General features: G+C 43.1%; 1 protein-coding gene across 1 annotated transcript; it reads right to left on the minus strand.

The window, feature by feature from the left end:
• Nucleotides 1-75: 75 nt before the first annotated feature.
• THAP1 (THAP domain containing 1) lies at nucleotides 76-23,440 on the minus strand. The gene is made up of 3 exons (XM_040361980.1): nucleotides 23,092-23,440; nucleotides 15,455-15,647; nucleotides 76-696 (listed from the first exon to the last, which is right to left on the minus strand). Exons 1-3 carry the CDS (start codon nucleotides 23,160-23,162, stop codon nucleotides 310-312), a joined length of 651 nt encoding a protein of 216 aa, XP_040217914.1. The 5' UTR covers nucleotides 23,163-23,440; the 3' UTR covers nucleotides 76-309.
• Between the last annotated feature and the right edge of the window lie 1,123 nt (nucleotides 23,441-24,563).

Here is a 24,563-nt window from a genome sequence, read left to right on the forward strand (position 1 = left end):
GTACATTTAAATTACTTAACTGATAAAATAATAGGTTTAACTGAAGTGTCCAAGACTGAGAAATATATACACCCATTTATGTCATATTATGTTTATTAAGTTCAAAAAGAAATAAAAATTTTTTTGCCATGTATCAACGAACGAACAAATGTTGACATACCATCAAGTATTCCTTACAAAACTGGATTTGATGTAAGCCTGTTTACTAAAACATATCAAAACCTCTAAGAAGCAAAAAAGACAAGCTACATTTTTTGGATTTGCATGTCATGTATCCAATATTATGATCAAACAAACAATTTAAAAGAATCAGATGATAATTGTTTGGGCTTCAGCGGTTTCAGTTTCATTTTCATTATAAAGTTCAAAATAATTGCTGGGCAGAAGCACGATACCAGCTCCATTTCTGTAATCGGTAACTTCTTTTTCAAGTTTTTCCAGGCTGCGTTCTTGTCTTCTGCACCTCTGATTTGCAATTCTGAGCTTTTTCCTGAGTTTGTCAACTTGCTCTTCCAGCTGCTGTATCCTCCTTCTCTGATGAACTGTATCTTCCACTGTGTAATTGTGGTCACAAATCACTGCTATATGACTGGGTGTGTATGGAGGAGGTAGCAATAATCCAATGGCAGGGTCCATCTCAGGAATAGAAGGAGGTGGAGGTGTACTTCGCTCTTCCTTTTTCACAGAGTTCCCACCCTACATTAAAATAAAAAAAATATGGGATTAAAAAAAAATCATACAAGGATTACAAATTTTCAAGCATTAAACACAAAAAAATAAAATAAAAAAATAAAAAAGACAGTCTAGGAGCCAGGAGAAAATTTTTAAAGAGCCACAATGGGAAATACATTTGGCATTAGATATTAGGCCCCTTTCACATGGACGGATGGAATGGTGCTTTTAGCTGCAGATTTTACCGCAGCTAGAAGCACACAATGCTTTCCTATGACATCATTCACACACTACGGTTACCTGCGGTTTTATGCGGATAGAAAAAAATAGATCTCAATGCGTCCAGCTGCGAAATTCCACAGCCATCGACATGGGTTCCCCCTACAGGAGCATACCAGGCCCTTGGATCTGCTATGGATTTTAAGGAAAAAACGGCGTGGGGTCCCCCCCAAAATCCATACCAGACCCGTATCAGAGCAGCAGCCTGGCTGGTCAGGAAAGCGGTGGGGACGAGCGAGCGCCCCCTCCTTAAAGGGTTGTAAAGGAATTTATTTTTATTTTTTTCATAATAAGCATCCTTTACCTGCAGACATTCCTCTTTTCACTTCCCCATTGTTCGTTTTTGCTCAGAAGTCGCTTTATTTCTTCTCTGTTCTGTTCACTTCCTGCTTGTCTGATTGTTACTCACCACCGTGATGGGAGGCTTTACTGCGGTGGTGAGTAACGTGCTCACCCCCTCCTGGGAACTACATCTGTGCGGCAGGACGCTCTCTACATGTTAGATAGACTTCAAGGAGGTGTGAATTACTGGGCGTGCCGCAATTCATACTGGGAAATGTAGTTCTTACATGAACAAACGATGCAAACCAGGAAGTGAATGAGAGAACAGAAACTAGAATCCTGGAGGCGATATAGATGAAGGAATTTAATAGGTATTTACTTGTTTAACAGAATCACTACACTATTCTGTCTGTCTACCTTGCAGACATTAATTTTAGGCAATTTTTTTTTTCCTTTAGTGACCCTTTAACTGTGCCAGGCCGCATGCCCTCAACATGGGGGGGGGGGGGTAAGTGCTTTGGGGAAGGGGGGCGCCATGTGGCCCCCCACCCCAAAGCACCTGTGCCCATGTTGATGAGGACAGGGCCTCTTCCCGACAACCCTGGCCGTTGGTTGTCGGGGTCTGCGGGAGGGGAGCTTATCGGAATCCGGGAGCCTCCTTTAAGAAGGGGGCCCCCAGATGCCGGCCCCCCACCCTAGGTGAATGAAAAAAACAAACACACTACACAGGGTTTTTAAAGTCATTAGTCAGCTACGGGGCCCCCCCCCCCGGCGGAAGAGAACCAGATGGCGGTAAAGACCGGCAAATCCCCCCCCCCCCGCAGAAGACATTGAAGAAGCAGGCCCCCCCCTCATAAAAGAGCTAAAGAAGAGAGGGGGGCCCCGGAGCTGACTAATAAATTACTTTAAAAACCCTGTGTAGCGTGTTTACATTTTTTTTTCGCCAGGTGAATGGCTAGGGGTACCCCATATTTATTCACCTAGGGTGGGGGGCCAGCATCTGGGGGCCCCCTTCTTAAAGGAGGCTCCCGGATTCCAATAAGCTCCCCTCCAGCAGACCCCGACAACCAATGGCCAGGGTTGTCGGGAAGAGGCCCTGTCCTCATCAACATGGGGACAGGTGCTTTGGGGTGGGGGGGGCCACAGGGCTCGTCCCCACCCCTTTCCCTTTCCACAGGATACACTATTTAACACTGTCCTGTCTAAGCCCGCCTTGCCCTAACAATATTGTGTGTTTGGCTTCCGTTTAACCAATCTTGGCTTGTTCTGCGACTATCCCTGTCTGCTTGAAACCCCAACCTTTGGCGTGTTTTGTCTATCCTTGTCTGCTAGCTGCCCTGACCTTTGGCTTAACTTCTGACTATACTTTATTGTCCTTGTGACGGAATGCGAGGTGCGATACATGATCATAGGTACATTTCACCTCGCATACAGTCTATTATGAGAGACTGAACCGGAATCTGGCCCGGGTTTTACAGCCTCTGGGCCTGGCTAGGGTTCCGGTCCGGATGTTTGGGTCCACTGCAGTCCACAATCAGCTGGACTTTAAAAGACCAGGAAGAGAGCACAACAGGGCTCTGACTTTGAGACTCAGGAAGGGACCTGAGTGAAGGGAGCGCTGAATGTTGGACTAAAGAAAGGTTTGCTTTACTGCACGTTTTGTGGGTGACGGGGACCAGCCCTGCACTGTATAGAGAGGAGACTATTTGTTTAGTTAGCGCCGGACGGCAAGGATTTAATTTATTGTTTTCTTTATTTTTTAACCTGCAAACCTTTTAAATAAAACCTGGCATCCGCCAGACTTAAAAAGAAAGTGCCTGCTTGCGGACTATCATTCAGAATAGGCTATCCCCACAAGCTAATCTCCCACATCCTGTACTGCTGCTTCCTCGCTATCCTCCAGTAGCCCATCGTTTACATGAGATGGCAGCCGCAACCTGGAGCCAGTTGCAGCGCAGTCTATCCTCACCACTAGAGGCTCTGGTGAACACCTGCTGACTCTTAGACTCTAGGGAATCTGGGGGATCTTATGCTCTAGCTCCCAGTGGGATCCGTGTTGGTGCTCCAGTGGACCTGGATTCCTGAACCACCCAGAGTTTCATCCGCAGCAGTCAGCCGTAGGGTCCACTACCTTAGCTGTGCACTCCTGACTCAGGTGACCTGAAACATCCATCATCTAATTTCCCACAGTTACAACCTTTTGTACTACTTGTTCTAGACCAGGGGTGCCCAACCAGTGGCACAACAGAAAAACCCTCTCCTTGCCACTTTTGCTAGACAGTTTTCGCCCAGCAGAAAATCAACTGCTTTATTAGCAGGAGTGAGTTTTACACTGCTCATAAATAGGCTAGTGTAAATGTAGTTATTTCAGATTTGTGTTTTATGGCTAAATTGGCCTTTGCTTCAGCTTTGACCAAGTTCGGTGTATTTCCCACAGGTACCAGCAGGTGTCGTTTTCCCCTCTGGTTCCGTGTTGGAAGTTACAGCCAGTCAGAGTGTATTGGGTGCCCTTTCCCAGAACCAACCTAGTTGGAGTTTCTTTACTGCTGGGCATGCTGGGAGAGCGTACTTAAGGGGCGGATGCGGGACCACAATGGGATAAATTATCTAGGCATCACCCTCACACCCTCCTCAGCTAAACTATATGGAGCTAATTATGTCCCTTTCCTCGACAAATTACGATCTAAACTCCAAGACTTAGCGAAGGTGGAACTCTCATGGTCAGGTAGATTGGCAGCGTTCAAAATGATTGTTCTTCCCCAATTAATTTATCTCTTTAGGACGCTGCCAATACCAGTACCCAACTCCTTTTTCAAAACAGCTCAATCTATCGTAAACAGATACCTATGGAAGGGTAAGAGGGCAAGGTGCGCTTTCTCTAAATTGGTTAAGTCCAAAGGGGTAGGGGGGGTGGGGATGGTGCTATTGAGAGATTATTACACAGCCAATCTCTTAGCTCAAATTAAAGACTGGTTTCCCACATCAGTGCAGAAGCGGTGGGTGGAATTGGAGAGCTCACAGATACCTGGTCATAACTTGTACTATCGTCTTCTTGCTCATTGCTTTAACATGCCATCCCAAAAGGAACTATCCCATACTGTGTTAGCATCTCTTAGTGCTTGGGATTTACTGGTTAACTCCCCCTTTGGCTCTACAGCCAACGTCTCATTCCCCCTCCCAGTGCAGTGCTTGACCTGTGTTTTACCGGATCTGAGGATTGGGGGGATGGGTGGACAAGGGTATCAGAGATATTACAGACTTATTGGTGGGCCCCGCCCTAAAAACCTTTCGGTCCCTTCAGGTAGAGTTCAACCTGACTCCTACAGACATATACACTTATTTACAGTTGACCCACATCATTAGATCAAACAAGGTGGCAGCCATTTCTTTGCCCTGGTTCGTTAAGAGATTTTATTATACTACTATTGTTAAAACCAAGGGCATCTCCATGTTTTATCTACTGCTAAATAACAAAGATGTGTTTTTCAATTCCTCATCAATGGTTGCGTGGGAGAGGGAGTTGGGGGCTGAGTTTACCTCCGAACAATGGTGCAGAGCTTACAAAATATCATTTGCGGCCACCAAGTGCGTGAACTTGTGGGAATTGACCCATAAGATATCGCTTAGGTGGTATCTGACTCCGTTTAGAATTGCTAAATTCGCTCCCTGCTCTTCGGCCTTATGCTGGAGGAATTGTGGAGAGGTGGGTACTCTCTTTCACACATTATGGTCCTGTCCCGCCTTATCCAGTTACTGGACAGGGGTGTTCCATTTATTCTATCTTGTCTTAAAACTTGATATCCCAGTGGAGCCGGGACTAGCTCTTCTATCCTTAACTATCGACAATCTCCCGGTTGCCTTCAGAACAGTAGTTACCCATATCCTGTTGAGCGCTAGATTAGTGCTAGCTCGCCACTGGAAGCAACAATTGCCCCCATCAATTCAAGAGGTCATATCCTCCACACACACTCATGCCACATATGAGCTGATGTATGCCTCTGCACAAGGGTATTTCCACAGAGTGAATACATTGTGGAAGCCGTGGTTAGAATGGTTTGCTAGGACTAAAGGAGTATGCTGATGTTGATGTTGTAGTGTTAGTATTGACAATGGAATTGGGTCTGGGGTATGCTCTGGCGAGGGAGTTTATTTTTTGTTCGTTATTTGTTTTATTTTCTTTATGATTCTTTCTGCTCACTGGGAATTTTTCTCTCTGTGGACTTCAACACACTGCTTAAAGGTGAAACATATAAAATATAGATGCGCTAATATTAACTTAAAAGGTGATAAAACGTACAAAGAAAAACTAATCAGGGAGAATACTCCATAAACTGTGAATTACTAATATGTCCTTAATTAGTGCACAGTGATTAGCAGGATTCCATGCAGGGAAAAAATCACTCTCTTCAATCTGAATGCTAATCCAGCCCTCCACCGCTGTGATCAGATGATACAGGCACTCACAGACAGGGATTGCATGAAAGAAAAGAGAAAAAATCTCATTGCGCAATATTCGATGACAGATCAAAAAATGTAATCAGAGCATTGACATATGCACTCACGAATCCCGGCTTTCAGTAAAGCATGAAAACGCCACTCAGTATGTTGTTTCCTCAGCTCGATCCGATGCACTCGGATTCGATCGCAGGCTCCTCCCTACGCGTTACGTCACAGGCACGCGACTTACTCATGGGTTCATACGTTATGAGAATGGCTTGGAGTTTAGATAGCCTTCTCATTGACAGCGTTTACATTAGTGTGAGCAACCAAAGGGAAAGACAAACATCATTGCGGCAAAACTTTACTCACATAGCTGAATTCTAGTGAGATCAAATGTCGATGCATAGACACACATAATTTTAATAAACAAATTTAAAAAAATGTAATTGATATAAAACTTTAAAAACATTCTATGTTGTTTGCTATGCGAATGGTGCATTTGCATTTGCATTTGCATATGCAATCTACTGCCCTCTTGTGGCCAGATATACAACAAGCATAGAATAAGTAGATGAACATTTAAAAATACAATTAAATAGATGCATCAACACTATTCAATATTATCAATAAAACATATAAAACCATCAAAAATATGTAATAAAAATTGTACTAAAGAGTTAAAAGATTATTACTATAATAACAGTAATAAAAACCATCATAATGAATAAAAATCAATATATATTAATAAAATTAATTATTAATACAAAACCAAGAGTATGTTTACGAATTGGAAATGAAGCAATTTAAATCAAATTCGATATTAAGGCCATTGGGAGATAGAGTCTGCATCTCATGTATCCAGCGAGACTCAGTTTTACTTAATTCCCTTACTTTATGACTGCCCCTCCAGTGTGGAGTGTATTTGGCAATGGCCCAAAATTTCATTTCCTTGGGATTGTTGTGGTGGCATAGATCAAAGTGCCGAGACACATTGTGTTTGGGGAAGGCTTTTTGGATATTTTGGACATGTTCTCTGATGCGCTTCCACATTGGGCGCTTCGTGCGTCCAACATATTGGAGTGAGCAAGAGCACTCCAATACATATACTACCCCTTCAGTCCTACACGTGATCAGATCCTTTATGTTGTATTCCTTCTGAGTCACTGTAGATTTGAATTTAGAACATTTTTGTCCATTGAAATTGGTTTGCCTACACGCAAAACATCGTTTACATGGAAAAAAACCTTTTCCTTGGTAAAAAGTGAGTAAATTGTTTCTCACTGGTGGGTCAGGAATATTTTTTGCCACCAAATCCCTTAAAGTTGGTGCTCTTCTGTACACCACCCGTGGGTAACTCGGTAAAATTCCCTGTAGCTGTCTGTCTGCTTTCAAAATTGGCCAGTGTTTCTTTATAATAGCTTCAAGTTGCTTGTGTTGGGTGTTATAATTTAGAATTATGGGTAATTCAGTTTCCAGCCTTTTTGTCTTGATTTTGTCTTGTGTTAGAGAGGTACGTGGAGTTTCATACACCTTTTGTATTTGTTCCATTATAAAGTCCTTGTTATACCCTTTATCAATAAATTTTTTTCCGATCGTTTTAGCTTGATCCAAAAATACCTCAGGGTCTGAGCAATTCCTGCGAATCCTTAGCATTTGACCCTTTGGTATATTGATTAGCCACGGGTCATGGTGGCAGCTATCCACAGGGATATAGCTGTTCCTCTGGACCGGCTTAAAGTGTGTTCTAGTTTTTAGTTGTTGATTGTCTATAGTAATCTCTAAATCAAGGAACTGAATAGTAGTGTTGCTCAAAGTGTAGGTGAGTTTTATGTTCTTCTGGTTATCATTTAATTTCTCAAAAAACTGAGTTAGGGTATTCTCATCCCCCTTCCAAATGATGATACAGTCGTCTATAAATCTTCTGTAGAGTATGAGCTGCTCCGGCATACCTTCATATATGGACGACTCCTCCCACTCAGACATGTACACGTTGGCTACACTCGGTGCATATTTAGCACCCATTCCTATACCATTCAGTTGCCGGTAATACTCTGATTTATGCCAGAAGTAGTTGTGCTGTAGCCCATATGCAAGACATCTCAAAATAAACCTTTTTTGTTTCGATATGAGATGACCAAAACTGTTCAATGCCCATTTTGTGGCCCCAATGGCTTCTTCATGGTTTATCACAGTATACAATGAGGCCACATCAGCTGTGGCCAACAAGTAACCACAATTAGGTTCCAGTACTGTGCTCTCAAGGATCTGTATTAAATGCTTTGTGTCCCTGAGGTAAGCCCTAGTTTGGGGCACTAACGGCTGAATAAATCTATCCACATACTCCCCTAGGCGTGAGTTGATGGATTGAATCCCATTGATAATGGGACGTCCAGGGGGTTTCTCAGGATCCTTGTGGACTTTGGGAACAGTATATATAATGGGTACTCGGCACACCTCAGGTATTAGGTATTTAGCTTCTCTTTTGTTCAGCACTCCTTTTTCTTTTCCTCTATAGATCAAGTCAACTAGCTCCTCCTTGTATTCTCCTGTCGGATTGGAGCGTAATTTGATATAGGTATTGGTGTCCTCGAGTTGCTTGGCCAATTCTTCATAGTAATAGTCTTTGGCGAGGACCACAATGGCTCCACCCTTATCGGCTGGTCTTATTATAACCTCTTTGTTTTCTTCCAACATCTTAATACCCTTATGTATGGCCATGGGGTTCGGTAACTTCTTCACTTTAAGTTGGTCCAAATCTTTCAGTACCATCTTTGAAAAGACCTCAATATGTTGATTATTTACAACTTGCGGGTTGAACAGTGATTTGTTTCTCAACTGACTATGTTCAACCCTTCCTGGCATATTAGGTACAGCCTGATACGTTCCTCATCTTTTTTAGAGTATCGCCGGGAGGAGAGGTCCTCACCCACGCGTCAAAGGGAGTGCCGAAGCCCAAATCGAAGAGGGGATGCAGAGGGGGACACAAAAAGAAGAAAACTAGAATAGGAGAAGGCATTATCAATCTAAGTGGGATAGACCTAAGCCCAACAGAATTGATAACACTTGATAAGGGTCTCAAGTTTGCCCCTAAGCGGAATTTGAGCAAATTTGATACTTATGTAGACATCAAAAAGTTTACACGCAAACTAAACATCAAGAAATACATGCTAACACAGCCAATAACGTATCAGGCTGTACCTAATATGCCAGGAAGGGTTGAACATAGTCAGTTGAGAAACAAATCACTGTTCAACCCGCAAGTTGTAAATAATCAACATATTGAGGTCTTTTCAAAGATGGTACTGAAAGATTTGGACCAACTTAAAGTGAAGAAGTTACCGAACCCCATGGCCATACATAAGGGTATTAAGATGTTGGAAGAAAACAAAGAGGTTATAATAAGACCAGCCGATAAGGGTGGAGCCATTGTGGTCCTCGCCAAAGACTATTACTATGAAGAATTGGCCAAGCAACTCGAGGACACCAATACCTATATCAAATTACGCTCCAATCCGACAGGAGAATACAAGGAGGAGCTAGTTGACTTGATCTATAGAGGAAAAGAAAAAGGAGTGCTGAACAAAAGAGAAGCTAAATACCTAATACCTGAGGTGTGCCGAGTACCCATTATATATACTGTTCCCAAAGTCCACAAGGATCCTGAGAAACCCCCTGGACGTCCCATTATCAATGGGATTCAATCCATCAACTCACGCCTAGGGGAGTATGTGGATAGATTTATTCAGCCGTTAGTGCCCCAAACTAGGGCTTACCTCAGGGACACAAAGCATTTAATACAGATCCTTGAGAGCACAGTACTGGAACCTAATTGTGGTTACTTGTTGGCCACAGCTGATGTGGCCTCATTGTATACTGTGATAAACCATGAAGAAGCCATTGGGGCCACAAAATGGGCATTGAACAGTTTTGGTCATCTCATATCGAAACAAAAAAGGTTTATTTTGAGATGTCTTGCATATGGGCTACAGCACAACTACTTCTGGCATAAATCAGAGTATTACCGGCAACTGAATGGTATAGGAATGGGTGCTAAATATGCACCGAGTGTAGCCAACGTGTACATGTCTGAGTGGGAGGAGTCGTCCATATATGAAGGTATGCCGGAGCAGCTCATACTCTACAGAAGATTTATAGACGACTGTATCATCATTTGGAAGGGGGATGAGAATACCCTAACTCAGTTTTTTGAGAAATTAAATGATAACCAGAAGAACATAAAACTCACCTACACTTTGAGCAACACTACTATTCAGTTCCTTGATTTAGAGATTACTATAGACAATCAACAACTAAAAACTAGAACACACTTTAAGCCGGTCCAGAGGAACAGCTATATCCCTGTGGATAGCTGCCACCATGACCCGTGGCTAATCAATATACCAAAGGGTCAAATGCTAAGGATTCGCAGGAATTGCTCAGACCCTGAGGTATTTTTGGATCAAGCTAAAACGATCGGAAAAAAATTTATTGATAAAGGGTATAACAAGGACTTTATAATGGAACAAATACAAAAGGTGTATGAAACTCCACGTACCTCTCTAACACAAGACAAAATCAAGACAAAAAGGCTGGAAACTGAATTACCCATAATTCTAAATTATAACACCCAACACAAGCAACTTGAAGCTATTATAAAGAAACACTGGCCAATTTTGAAAGCAGACAGACAGCTACAGGGAATTTTACCGAGTTACCCACGGGTGGTGTACAGAAGAGCACCAACTTTAAGGGATTTGGTGGCAAAAAATATTCCTGACCCACCAGTGAGAAACAATTTACTCACTTTTTACCAAGGAAAAGTTTTTTTTTCCATGTAAACGATGTTTTGCGTGTAGGCAAACCAATTTCAATGGACAAAAATGTTCTAAATTCAAATCTACAGTGACTCAGAAGGAATACAACATAAAGGATCTGATCACGTGTAGGACTGAAGGGGTAGTATATGTATTGGAGTGCTCTTGCTCACTCCAATATGTTGGACGCACGAAGCGCCCAATGTGGAAGCGCATCAGAGAACATGTCCAAAATATCCAAAAAGCCTTCCCCAAACACAATGTGTCTCGGCACTTTGATCTATGCCACCACAACAATCCCAAGGAAATGAAATTTTGGGCCATTGCCAAATACACTCCACACTGGAGGGGCAGTCATAAAGTAAGGGAATTAAGTAAAACTGAGTCTCGCTGGATACATGAGATGCAGACTCTATCTCCCAATGGCCTTAATATCGAATTTGATTTAAATTGCTTCATTTCCAATTCGTAAACATACTCTTGGTTTTGTATTAATAATTAATTTTATTAATATATATTGATTTTTATTCATTATGATGGTTTTTATTACTGTTATTATAGTAATAATCTTTTAACTCTTTAGTACAATTTTTATTACATATTTTTGATGGTTTTATATGTTTTATTGATAATATTGAATAGTGTTGATGCATCTATTTAATTGTATTTTTAAATGTTCATCTACTTATTCTATGCTTGTTGTATATCTGGCCACAAGAGGGCAGTAGATTGCATATGCAAATGCAAATGCAAATGCACCATTCGCATAGCAAACAACATAGAATGTTTTTAAAGTTTTATATCAATTACATTTTTTTAAATTTGTTTATTAAAATTATGTGTGTCTATGCATCGACATTTGATCTCACTAGAATTCAGCTATGTGAGTAAAGTTTTGCCGCAATGATGTTTGTCTTTCCCTTTGGTTGCTCACACTAATGTAAACGCTGTCAATGAGAAGGCTATCTAAACTCCAAGCCATTCTCATAACGTATGAACCCATGAGTAAGTCGCGTGCCTGTGACGTAACGCGTAGGGAGGAGCCTGCGATCGAATCCGAGTGCATCGGATCGAGCTGAGGAAACAACATACTGAGTGGTGTTTTCATGCTTTACTGAAAGCCGGGATTCGTGAGTGCATATGTCAATGCTCTGATTACATTTTTTGATCTGTCATCGAATATTGCGCAATGAGATTTTTTCTCTTTTCTTTCATGCAATCCCTGTCTGTGAGTGCCTGTATCATCTGATCACAGCGGTGGAGGGCTGGATTAGCATTCAGATTGAAGAGAGTGATTTTTTCCCTGCATGGAATCCTGCTAATCACTGTGCACTAATTAAGGACATATTAGTAATTCACAGTTTATGGAGTATTCTCCCTGATTAGTTTTTCTTTGTACGTTTTATCACCTTTTAAGTTAATATTAGCGCATCTATATTTTATATGTTTCACTGTTTGGATTTGGTATCACTCAAGATAGCAGCTATATTATTTGTTTTTTTATTTAGGTGCACGTGGAATTGATTATTTAATTAGCGCTGTAGTATATTTTTCACATTACTGCTTAAAGGTGGTATACGAAAAACTCTCACTAATATGGATTATAAGCATTGAAACTATTAGTAGATTACACTGTCTAACTATTTTAAAGTTTTCCAATACATAGAGATTGAATACTTCTTAATTGTGTTACCTAAAATTGACGATGAGTCAGCCTATTGCTTTGTTGATTTGATGTAATTTGCCATGTTAAACTTTCAATAAAGAAATATTGAAATTAAGGGGCGGACGCCATTTTCCTCACTCTCTCACCTCATGGTCACCTTGACCTGGGGAATGTGACAGTTCCTCTTCTGCCTTGGGGACGGCTGACCCGAAGCTTAGCTTCTGGTCCTACCTCCAGTTGCAATCTGGGGCCTACTGGCACGAGGGTGATCCTATGTCGTCTGTCCTGAAGCTGGTCAACTGAAGGAACCGGGGGAGGATTCTTCTTTGAGAGGACACCAGCTTCCAGCTGTATCTCGAGAGGAGCCTGGTACCTCAGTTGGAGGACGCATCCTGACCTATCTGCTTCACAGTATTGCCGGGTCGGCTTAAAGGGACTTTCATACTGTGCAACCGAGTTTACTGAGGAAAATTCTGCTTATTGGATCCTGTGGCAGAGGATCATTCAGCAGCTATTGTTACTTTAAGGTCTGTGGCAGGGACTTTTACCTTTTGACTGTTCGTGCATCATTCCGGCTGCCAGGTCTGTGACAGAGGCCTGTCCGGGTGAGCAAGATCCAACGACAGTGAGTGTACCTGTCTCAGGGTTCTCAAGGTTTCATTGATCTACAGAAAGTTACCTGAACATTCCCTCTCCCTCCATTCCCCTTGTTCTGTCAACGGGTTGAATAAAAAGCCTTTGGAAAAGACTCAGTGACTGGCAACCGTGTTTTTGAAATTTGATTAACCCTAGATTCTGAGCCAACATGGAGAACAGTGGGGTAGCGGCAGACCAAAACTAAACAGCAGCTCCTGCGGGGGTAGTGCTACACTAACATCAGGTAAAATTAATCCACTGTCCCAACTTATTCAGAATTTTTAGGGAACCTTCCAATATTTATTTTTTTGTCCAAAAATAAACTATCCATCTTCGGTCACATCACAGCTCTAACTGACCAGCACCCAGTAAATTAGGTTAAAACATATACACAATTCAACAGTTTCCCAAGCTGAATATTTAGACACCCTTCTCAAAAAGCGCAACTCTTTTCTTTCTGTACCAACGAGGAAATTATGGATCCTTTGTTTGCATGTGAGACTGAGGCATGGATATACCTCTCTTTCACACTATTCACATTTCTACACTGTGTTGTGGTGCATTAATGAATTTACATTAATCTGTTAAAGCCCAACTCTTGGCTAATTTTTTTATTTATATGTAGCACCCTGCTCCTGTTGAACAGGCGCTGCTGTAAATTTAAAGGGGACCCGAGTCGTTGTTTGGCTCAGACAAGTGTAATTATGGGCAATTTAGCCTCTGTTCCAGCCATGGCTGTGCTGGAGTTTCCACCATTGCTTGCCCTGGGGTGTTGTTACCACCCCAGGCCAAGGGTGGCAGCAGCATAGTCAGGGTGTATTGGGTGTCCCCCTCGGCTGCGAGTCAGTGGGAGTGGTTTCACCGTTGTGCATGCTGGGAGGGGTACTTAAGGGACAGACGCCATTGGCGGGGGCCCGTCCTTCGCGCCTCCTGGCCCACCTGGCCTGGGGTGCACGTTCCTGAATCCTGACTTCGGGACTACGTTGGTCCGGAGTTGAGACTTCACCTGGTAGGCCCAGTAGCTAGACTGGGGCCTACATTTGCCAAGGTGATCCTGTGCTGTCTGTCCTGCAGGAGGAAGCCACTTGATGAAGGAAGTCAGGGGAGGACCAATCCTGGAGAGGACCATGCAAGAGGCTGGTATCTTGGGAGAAGGCCTGGAAACGTCATCGAAGGATGCACCATACACTGAGAGGTTTGACGGTGGTCGCCTATCAGATTCAACGTTCTATTAAAAGGTAAGCTGGAGAGATCCGGGTGCTGAATCCTGTGACAGAGGATTCCGGACCAAAAGTGTCTCCTTATAAAGAAAGTCTGTGGCAGAGACTGTACTTTATTCCGTGCGCCATTCAGGCTGCTAGGCCAGTGAGAGGGACCTATCCGGGTGAGCAATACCCACTCTGGCTAGAGTGGCGACGAAAGGAACCGTGTATTCTGGAACCAGGAGTGTTTCCTATCTGTGACTATTCACCTGAACCTACCTACCCTTCCAACCCTTTAACTTCTTTTCTACCGATAAATTACAGAACAAGTGCATTGTGTGGACATTGAATATCTTGGACTCATTTTCACCCTAGACAGCGAGAAGATAGGAGGTAACATGCCACCCAAAACATTCAGCAGCTCCTTCGGGGGTTAGTGCTACATATATATTGTGACAGGAAGTCAGGTAAATCTGTGGGTGTTGTCACAGACAGGAGAAACAATACACCAATTATTATAGGGTGTCGGCTGCAGAAGTAGCCAGAAAGATTTAAGGGTGTTGGAAAACGTCAGCTGTTCAGAATGAGGCAATTAAGGCCTATATAAGTAATCCAGAGGATTACTACTGATTGCTGCATCCTGAGGCTTTTTTGAGGTGCTGTTGATTTTTCTGTGTGATAAAAATCAAAAAGACTATGGTTTTCCTGCGATATGACCAGCAGTGTCTGCCCAGCAATAGGTTCCTGTGTGGTGAAGGTAGATGCCCCAAGTGGCCGGGGTTTATTTTATGTTTGATTTTGTTTAAGCTGTTTGGATGCTTACACTTGTTTCCAGCAAGATGGAAGAATAAACCAAAATCTTTGTTTTCAACCGTCTTCGACTGCCTTTCTGTATAGTTCTGTGTGTAGTGAACCCATCCAGAGAGTCACACCCCCCCCCCCGCTACCGAGCTAACCCCCTTACAATTATATATATATATATATATATATATATATATATATATATATATATATATATAAAAATTAAATGTCCCCCAGGCAGTCTACGTCTGTTCACTAGAAGATGTCCTCAGGCTTCTGGGTTGAAGACTCCCAGCATCACTCAGCCCAGTAGACAGAAGACTAAATGCGGTGTGTCAATGGCCCCCTTACAGTGTTTTGATCCAGATTACAGCCAATGTCATCATATTAGCCCTGCTCTCTACATCATCACGGACCAACCACTCCTGGGAGAAGACTGAGAAAGAAAAATACCCAGCAGGTCACAAGACCAGGCAAATATATATATGAAAAAGTCAAACACATGGACATTATGGCTGCAACTGTACATGCACAGAAGTAACAAGCATTTTACACCGCATTACCACAATGCATAGATCTGAATAAGTCTTCATAAACTCTCTAATAACCAACTGAGACAAGCAAGACAAAATCAGTTATGAGAGTGCATAAAGGTAACTTACTGTTGGCTTCTCTGTGTAAGAGAACACAGTTGGAACTGCGTTGTCCTTTAGAAGTTTATTATTACAGGCTCTTTTAAAGCAGTCTGGCGTAAAGTGGTCAGAGCAGATACTACTATATTTAGTAGGCTTAAAGTCTGCCCTCCTAACTGCAACTTCCCATTTCTTACACAGGATAGGTCTTGTTAGTGGAAACCTGTGGAGGAGGTAGAGAATAAATGCACTATAAATAAAAATTCAATATGATTTAATAAGTTACAGAGTGCAGCACAAAACAGGAATCATCTGTTTTCCATGGAAGAATGTTTATAGATCTGCTCCTTTTTTGTATGAATTACATTCTGAAACGTGGTGCATGATGAAGACCATAGTGATTTTAAGATGAAATAATTCATTTTTGGGTATGGGTTGGGCATGAGACCACCTCCCATAATGAAGTTCTCACATCTGGTAGCCAATCAATGGGCCCAAATACTGTCACTTGTCATTATCCCTGTGTAAGCTCTGAACCGGCGCTACGACAGATGAGTAAAGTAACATTTGGGGAGCATAGGGAATTCAGTCACAGAATAGTCATATACACAAACTGGAGTTTTTTTTTTTTTACTAGTACGGTGGTAATCAGCGATTTATAGCGGGACTGCAATATTGACAGCCGATCGAACACTGACACTTTTTGGGAACCAATGACATTAATACAGTGATCAGTGCTAAAAATATACACGGTCACTGTACTGACACTGGCTGGGAAGGGGTTAAACATCCAGGTGATCAAAGGGTTAAATGTGTGCTTGGTGTACTATATGTGCTGCTTTTACTAAGGGAAGGAATGGATTTTTTTCCCTGCTTTGCGGGAAAAGAAAACCCATTATTTCCCCGCTGACAGGACATGGCTCTGGGGGTTATTTACGAAAAGCAAATTCACTTTGCATTACAAGTGCAAGCTACATGTGCAAAGTGCCCTTGAAATTGCACTGAAAGTGCAGTCGCTGTAGATAACATGCAAGGAAAATAGAAAACAGCATTTTAGCTTGCACACGATTGGATCATAAAATCAGCAGAGCTTCCCCTCATTTCAGATCTACCCCTCAGATTTACAGCAACTGCACTTCCAAGTGCAATTTCAAGTGCACTTTGCACTTGTAGTGCAAAGTGGATTTGCCTTTCATAAATAACCCCCTCCGTCTTGTTTACTTAGGCAGAGCTCTGTCCTGTGCATCTTCCCGACAGCCAGCGGTCATCCATTGGTCGGTCTTGCATGTGTATAATCACAGCACAGTCGGGTCACCGGCGGCACGCATGCACACCCCCCACCCTAAAGTGATGGATCACGTATCTAGCACCTGATCTGATGCAGGAGAGCCGCCTTGCCGCAGTATAAGGTATACAGTCAGCAATCGGTTAACCAGTTTGTTGCTAGAGCAAAAGTTTATCAATTTTGCACACAGGTAAAAATCTTCATTTTTGGCAATAAAAAGAGGCCCTGTAGAATAAAAGATGGTTGCAATTTTTTATGTCACATAATATCTGCACAACTGTTTAACCACTTCTCTACTTTGGGTGTTTTTCAGATTTGGTGTTTACAAGACTAAAAACAGTTTTTTTTGCTAGAAAATTACTTAAAACCCACAAACATTATATATTTTTTTCTTATACCCTAGAGAATAAAATGGCGATCATTGCAATACTTTTTGTCACACCATATTTGCGCAGCGGTCCTACAAGCGCACTTTTTTTGGAAAAAAATCACTTTTTTGAATTAAAAAATAAGACGGCAATAAATTTGGCCCAATTTTTTTATATATTGTGAAAGATAATGTTACGCCAAGTAAAATGGTACCCAACATGTCACGCTTACAAATTGCGCCCGCTCGTGGCATGGCGTCAAACTTTTACCTTTAAAAATCTCGATAGGCGACGTTTAAAAAATTCTAGAGGTTGCATTTTTTGAGTTACAGAGTAGGCCCAGGGCTATAATTCTTGCTCTAACGATCGCGGCGATACCTCACTTGTGTCGTTTGAACACCGTTTTCATATGCGGGCGCTACTCACGTATGCGTTCGCTTCTGCGCACGAGCTCGTCGGGACGGGGCGCTTTAAAAAATTTTTTTTTTTTTTCCTTATTTATTTTTATTTATTTTATTATTTTTTACACTGGAAAAAAAAAAAAAATGATCACTTTTATTCCTATTACAAGGAATGTAAACATCCTTTGTAATAGAAAAAAGCATGACAGGTCCTCTTAAATATGAGATCTGGGGTCAAAAAGACCTCAGATCTTATATTTAGACTAAAATGCAAAAAAAAAAAAAAAAAAAAAATATTGGAAAATGTAATTTTTTCAAATGACAAAAAAAAAAAATGTTTCTTTAAGAGGCTGGGCGGGACTGACGTTTTGACGTCACTTCTGCCCAGCCGAGCTATGGGGACGGGCGAAGGAGATTTTTCCTTCAGTCTCGTCCCCGCTCAGCTCCCGAACGGTCGCGATCTCCTCCGCCGCTACCGACGGCTCCGGTAAGCGGCGGAGGGCGCGGGAGGGGGAGCCCTCTCCCGCCACCGATAACGGCGATCTCGCGGCGAATCCGCCGCAAGACCACCGTTATCGTTACCAGAACCGCTGACAGTAAAGATAGATACCTCGGTTGTGGCAGCAGGCCGTATATAGTCGTACAGCGTTCTGGAAGTGGTTAATAAACACATTTTCAGGGAAGAAATATAATAAAATGGATGTTATTTCACTAACACAATATAATACAATTTTTTTTTGTAAAATATAAAAAATGGGCTTGCATCAAGTAAATAGATACTAAACATGGCAAGTCTTACAATTGTATGCGCCTGTGATATCGTAAAATACTACGATACCCAAAAATCTCCATAGATGATGCTTTAAAAGCCTTTACAGCTCATCAATTTAGAGTTAACCAGGAGCTCTTATGGTCGAATTATTTCTCTCACTCTGACGTTCGTGTCGATACGTCACAAGTGTGTTGCGACCGTGGTTCACATACGTATGCGTAACCCAGACTTACGTTTGTGCATGTGTGCTAATAAACCCCATGTGATAGCATTGGGGCAAAAGAACCCAATGTCTCCCCTGCCCTTCACACTATCTAACCAAGCACAGATCTGCACGGTTAGATGTATCCCCTGGCTGTACTGGCTAGGAAATGGTGGATCTGAAACCAGAAGTGACAAAATCATTGTTGTTTCCGGTTTGTTTACATATGACAACTCTCACACCACTCTCCACTCTGAAGGCGGCAGGAGAGCCCAGGAACCACAAGGGCTGCCACCAGCAGGTGTGTGTGTGGGGGGGGGGGGTTTGAAAGCGACTTGCGGCTTTCACCTTCAAGTCGGCTGAACAAGCAGAGCACTAGCTGATGGCTGCAGTAGTAGCCATCAGCTTCTGATTAACTGTTTACTCTTTGGATGTACATAAGCAATGTCCTAGGAGTTTTCCAGTCAAGCTTAAAGGGTCACTAAAGGAAAAAAACATTTTTTCTGAAATGACTGTTTACAGGGTGTAGAGACATACAAGTTAACGGATTCCTTTTAAAAATGATTACAAATAGATAAAAATCAATCCTATAATGTGCCTACAGGTTAGTTTCACTTTTAAACTGGCTTCATGTTCCTGTGAACTAAAGACACACAGAACAAAAACAAACAAATCCAGGGCAGTGTTTTGTTTTTAAAATGAATCTGATTGGTTCTGTTAAGTTTTAGACACACAGTAATGACAGCTTAGATCTACAGTGAAAAGCTCCCAGCACTGTGGTTATAAGGAGCCAGACAAGCAGGAAGTGTGGAGATCACAGCAGAATTACAGCAACTTCAAAGCAAAAACGAACGAGGACATGAAACCAGTACTGCAGTAAGGTAAAGGAAGCTATTTAGCTAAAAAAAAAAAAAATCCTTTAGTGATCCTTTAATAAGGTATATAAATGGCATACACCTAAAGCAAGGGCATCATTCAACATTGGTCAAAGCATAGGCAGTTCTTTTGGTAAAGGTGAACTAACCCTTTAAAGTGATATTAACCGCTTCAGCCCCGGACCATTTTGGTGGTCAATGACCGGGCCACTTTTTGCGATTCGGCACTGTGTCGCTTTAACTGACAGATCTCGTGCGACGAGGGTCGTGCGACGTGGCTCCCAAACAAAATTCACGTCCTTTTTTCCCCCACAAATAGAGCTCTCTTTTGGTGGTATTTGATCACCTATGCGATTTTTATTTTTTGCGCTATAAACAAAAAAAAAAAAAAAGCGACAATTTTGGGGGGGGGAAAAAATGCAATATTTTTTACTTCTTGCTATAATAAATATATATATATATATATATATATATATATATATATATATATATATATATATATATATATATATATATATATATATATATAAAATTCTCCACAGTTTAGGCCGGTACGTATTCTTCTACAAAATAAGGGTTTGATTGGTTTGCGCAAAAGTTATAGCTTCTACAAATTAGGGGACCGTTTTATGGCATTTTTCTATAAAAAAAAAAAAAAAATTTATGGCGGTGATCAGCGATTTTTAGCGAGACTGCAACATTATGGTGGACACTTATGACACCATTTTGGGACCATTGTCATTTTTACAGCGATCAGGGCTATAAAAATGCACAGATTACTGTAAAAATTAAACTGGCAGTAAAGGGGTTAACCACTAGGTGGCGCTGCAGGGGTTAAGTGTTCCCTAGGGAGTGATTCTTACTGTTAGGGGGCGTGGCTACACCTGACATGTCACTGATGACCGTTCACAATCTTGGGGGAATGGTCATCAGTGACAGTGTCACTAGGCAGGATAGGGGGGGGGGAATGCCTTGTTTACAAAGGCATTCCCCTGTTCTGCCCTTGCCGACCTCAATCGCGGGCCTCCCGGGAACATAGAGTTCCTGGGACCCACGGCCGCACTCGCAAGGTACGCGGCGGGCTCGCTCCCCCGCACGCTGGGCGGCAGATTTAAAGGGACGTACCTGTACACCAGTCTGCCTGCCCGTGCCATGTTGTCAACGTACATAGTTGTGCGGCGGTCGGCAAGTGGTTAAAGAGGAATTAAACCCCAGACTTTTTTCCTTTTTACATATCCAACAATGTATTGATAAGCCTTTACACTTTAAAAAGGTGACAAAAACGAGCATGCAATGCCAAGCTGCGGTTTCCAAAGCGAGAGAGAGAGAGAGCGCAAGAGCGAGTTTTGCCCCTGTACAAATCATTAGTAAGACCTCATCAGTTTTGGGCTCCAGTTCTCAAAAAGGATATCAGGGAACTGGAGAAAGTGCAGAGAAGGGCAACCAAACTGATAAGAGGCATGGAGGAGCTCAGCTATGAGGAAAGATTAGAGGAAGTGAATTTATTCACTCTGGAGAAGAGGAGAATAAGGGGGGATATGATCAACATGTACAAATATATAAGAGGTCCATACAGTCGACTTGGTGTTGAGTTAGTCACTTTACGGTCAACACTGAGGACAAGGGGGCACTCTTTACGTCTAGAGGAAAAGAGATTTCATCTCCAAAAACGGAAAGGTTTTGCCGCATACACACAACCGGTTCGTGTGTCTGATGGACCGTTTTCATCAGACGAACCGATCGTGTGGGGGCCCCATCGGTTTTTTATCCATTGGTAAAAAAAACTAGGAACTTGTTTTAAAATTATCTGATGGTTAAAAAAAAACAATAGAAAAAAAAAAAAAACGATCGTCTGTGGGAAAATCCATCGGTTAAAAATCCATGCATGCTCAGAATTAATTTGACGCATCCTCTGAAGCATTGAACTTAATTTTTCTCAGCACGTCGTTGTGTTTTACGTCACCGCGTTCTGACACGATCGGTTTTTTAACTGATGGTGTGTAGGCACGACTGATGAAATTCAGCTTTATCGGATATCTGATGAAAAAATCCATCGGCCTGTTTTCATCGGATGAACCGATCGTGTGTACAGGGCATAAGAGCTGTGAACATGTGGAATAGACTCCATGCAGAGGTGGTTCTGGCCAGCTCAGTAGATTGCTTTAAGAAAGGCCTGAATTATTTCCTAACTGTATGTAGCACCCTGCTCCTGTTGATCAGGCGCTGCTGTAAATTTAGGATGGGGTCTGAGTCGTTAATTGGCTCAGACAAGTGTAATTATGGGCAATTTAGCCTCTGTTCCAGCCATGGCTGTGCTGGGAGTAACCACCATTGTTCGCCTGGGTTTTGTTGCCCTGTCAGGCCAAGGGTGGCAGCAGCTGTGTCAAGGTGTAATGGGTGTTGCCCCTCGGCAGCCAAGCAGTGGTAGTGTTCGTTCCGCTGTGCATGCTGGGGAGGGGTATTAAGTGACAGACGCCATTGGCAGGGGTCTGCCGTCCCACGCGCCTCGCGGCCCGCTTGGCCTCGGATGCGTATCCTGCATCCCGATTCCAGGACCATGTTGGTCCGGAGTCAAGACTTTGCCTGGCAGGCCCAGTAGTCAGACTGGGGCCTGCGTTTGTCAAGGTGATCCTGTGCTGTCCGTCCCGAGGGAGGAAGCCGCTTGATGAAGGAAGCCAGGGGGAGGGCCTATCCTGGAAAGGACCATGCAAGAGGCTGGTATCTTGGGAGAAGGCCTGGAAACTTCAATCGAAGGATGCACTATACACTGAGGTTTGACGGTGGTCGCCTATCAGATTCAATGTTCTATTAAAGTTGAGTTGGAGAGATCCGGGTGCTGAATACTGTGGCAGAGGATTCCAGACCAAAAGTGTCTCCTTTAAAGGAAGGTCTGTGGCTCCGCTCGAATATCACTATAACAGCGTTTAAACGGCCCTAAAACTAGCACTTTACCGCTACCGCGCCCCACCACCCCAATGTGAAAGGACTGTTAATGTAATAAGCTGTCCTTGCATTCTACCTCATGGTCCGCTTTAACAGCAAAACATATGCCTTACTTTTTATTAGAGTACTTTAACACTGGGGCGTTGGCGGTACTGTCATCTTTGCAATGCTTTTTGGCCGCTAGCGGGACGGTTTTTACAGCCGCTAGCGGGCAAACAAAGGGTTAAAACCGGCCACTCAAAGGGTTAAAGGCGCCGCTGTCAAAGCACTTTGGATGCGCGTCGGCAGTGCTGGCCATTAAATGGCAGGAGCGTTTTAGGAGCAGGGAATTCACTGCAATGCCCCAAAGATGCTGCTTACAGGACTTTCTTTCTCGTCCTGCAAGCGCAGCGCCCCAGTGTGAAAGCACTCCATGTTTCACACTGGCGTGCTTGAAAGGCGCTTTTCAGGTGCTAGTTTTACCACAAAAACGCCTGAAAAGCGCGCTCCGCGTGAAAGTAGCCATAATAACATGCATGTTTTTTGTTATTCTGTATCCCTGCAGCAGAAAGCAGCCATGTGACATGTTCCTTGCTCTCATAGCTGCGCCAAGTTAATCAGACAGGCATAAAGATAACAGGGTTAGGGGTGAGAGGTGTGACAGTGACAAATATTAGAATAAGCGGGAGCGCGCATTCCTCCTCGTCACCAGCTCTCGCGCACTCCTCGAAGGAGCGGCTTGGTGTAACAGCGCATGCGCGGTTCTAGATTTGCGGGGACCAGCACTAGTTTCAACTGTTAGCCTAAACAGATACGGTGCACGCTGCTCGCTCGGTACTCACTTGTGAAAAGAGATAGGTTTATCCTTGTCATAGCGGTTCTTGCAGCCGTAGGCAGAACAGGATTGAACCATCGTTGCCCGCTCCCTCCGCCTTGGTGTGTTTCTTTCAGGAACGTTCCTAGGCTTGGCAGCTGCTCTTTCGCACTGAGAAATTACCGGTGTATTTTAAACCTCCCCGTGTCAGTAGTACGATGAACGAGGCGGTTTCAGACCTCCCGCTTGTGTGATTATAACAATTTAAAAGAGCGCAAATTAGTGAGTTGTTCTTCTCCCGAGTCCAAGATGGCCGACAACGCTTCAATCGGCGTAACGCTTGTTAAATGGGCGCTCCGTGTGATTTGCTATCGTGGACCATGTGATTATATTTGCATATGACACGCCCAGTTCTTGCACTGTGTGCGTGATGGTTGCAGAGAAAAAGGAAAAGGGCTTTCAATAGCTAAATATATTGCGAGTGCTCTATAAAGTTGTCGTTTTTTGAATTGCTGCATAAAGCTAAAATGGAGCTTGTGGTTGAAAGAAAGCTGTAGTGAGGCAGAGTGTTAGCTGACATTTCTGACCACTCCTGCAAATTCGATTTCTCTGGCTGCTTTCAATACAATTTAACCACTTCCAGTCTGGGCCAGTTCTGACATTTTTATCATATAGGTAAAAAAAAAAAATGCATTTTTTTTTTGTGCTAGAAAATGAATTAGATCCCCCAAACATTACATATTTTCTGAAAACAGGCTCTGTCGAATAAAATGGTTGTCACAAGTTTTTATATCGCACAATATATGTACACCGTTTTATTAACGGTTTAATAACCGCTTGCCGATCAGCTGCTGTCATTATACTGCGGCTAGGGTGACCACATTTCCAAACTGCCATTCAGGGACCCCCCCCCCCCCCCATTTTTTTTGCAGATTTTGGGGGCAGGGGCGTATGAAATCAGCGGCCCATGCGCAAGATCAAAAGTGGGCCCTAGGCATCAAGAAGAACAACTGAGTGGGGGGCACAGAGTAGTCAGAGGGGCAGTGCGATGGACAGGGGGACCGTGGGATGGACAGGGGGACCGTGGGATGGATAGAGGCATACCTCCCAACTTTCTGAGATGGGAATGAGGGACACCTATTAGCAAAAATATGTAGGAGAATTATAAACAAAAATAAAAATGGTTAAACCCACAGGTGCTTTTTTACCACTACTATTCTTTTATATTGGCTCCTTGAGGGACAAACAAAGAGGAAAGAGGGACAGAGGGACAATGCCCTAAATGAGGGACAGTTCCTTCAAATCAGGAACAGTACAGGAGGGGGGGACTGAAGAACAGCACAGGTGGGACCAGAGGACAGCACAGGAGGGGGGGGGCTGAAGAACAGCACAGGTGGGACCAGAGGACAGCACAGGAGGGGGGGGACTGAAGAACAGCACAGGTGGGGGACTGGAGAACAGCACAGGTGGGACCAGAGGACAGCACAGGAGGGGGGGACT

The sequence above is a fragment of the Rana temporaria genome, chromosome 1 (assembly GCF_905171775.1).
Source record: "Rana temporaria chromosome 1, aRanTem1.1, whole genome shotgun sequence".
In the NCBI taxonomy this organism is placed as follows: Eukaryota; Metazoa; Chordata; class Amphibia; order Anura; family Ranidae; genus Rana; species Rana temporaria.

Coding starts and splice junctions, on each gene's coding strand:
- THAP1 (XM_040361980.1), bottom strand. CDS start 23,162: ATGGTTCAATCCTGTTCTGCCTACGGCTGCAAGAACCGCTATGACAAG. Junction 15,648..23,091: donor AAACCTATCTCTTTTCACAA/GTGAGTACCGAG, acceptor CCTCCTCCACAG/GTTTCCACTAACAAGACCTA. Junction 697..15,454: donor CTTACACAGAGAAGCCAACA/GTAAGTTACCTT, acceptor ATTTTAATGTAG/GGTGGGAACTCTGTGAAAAA.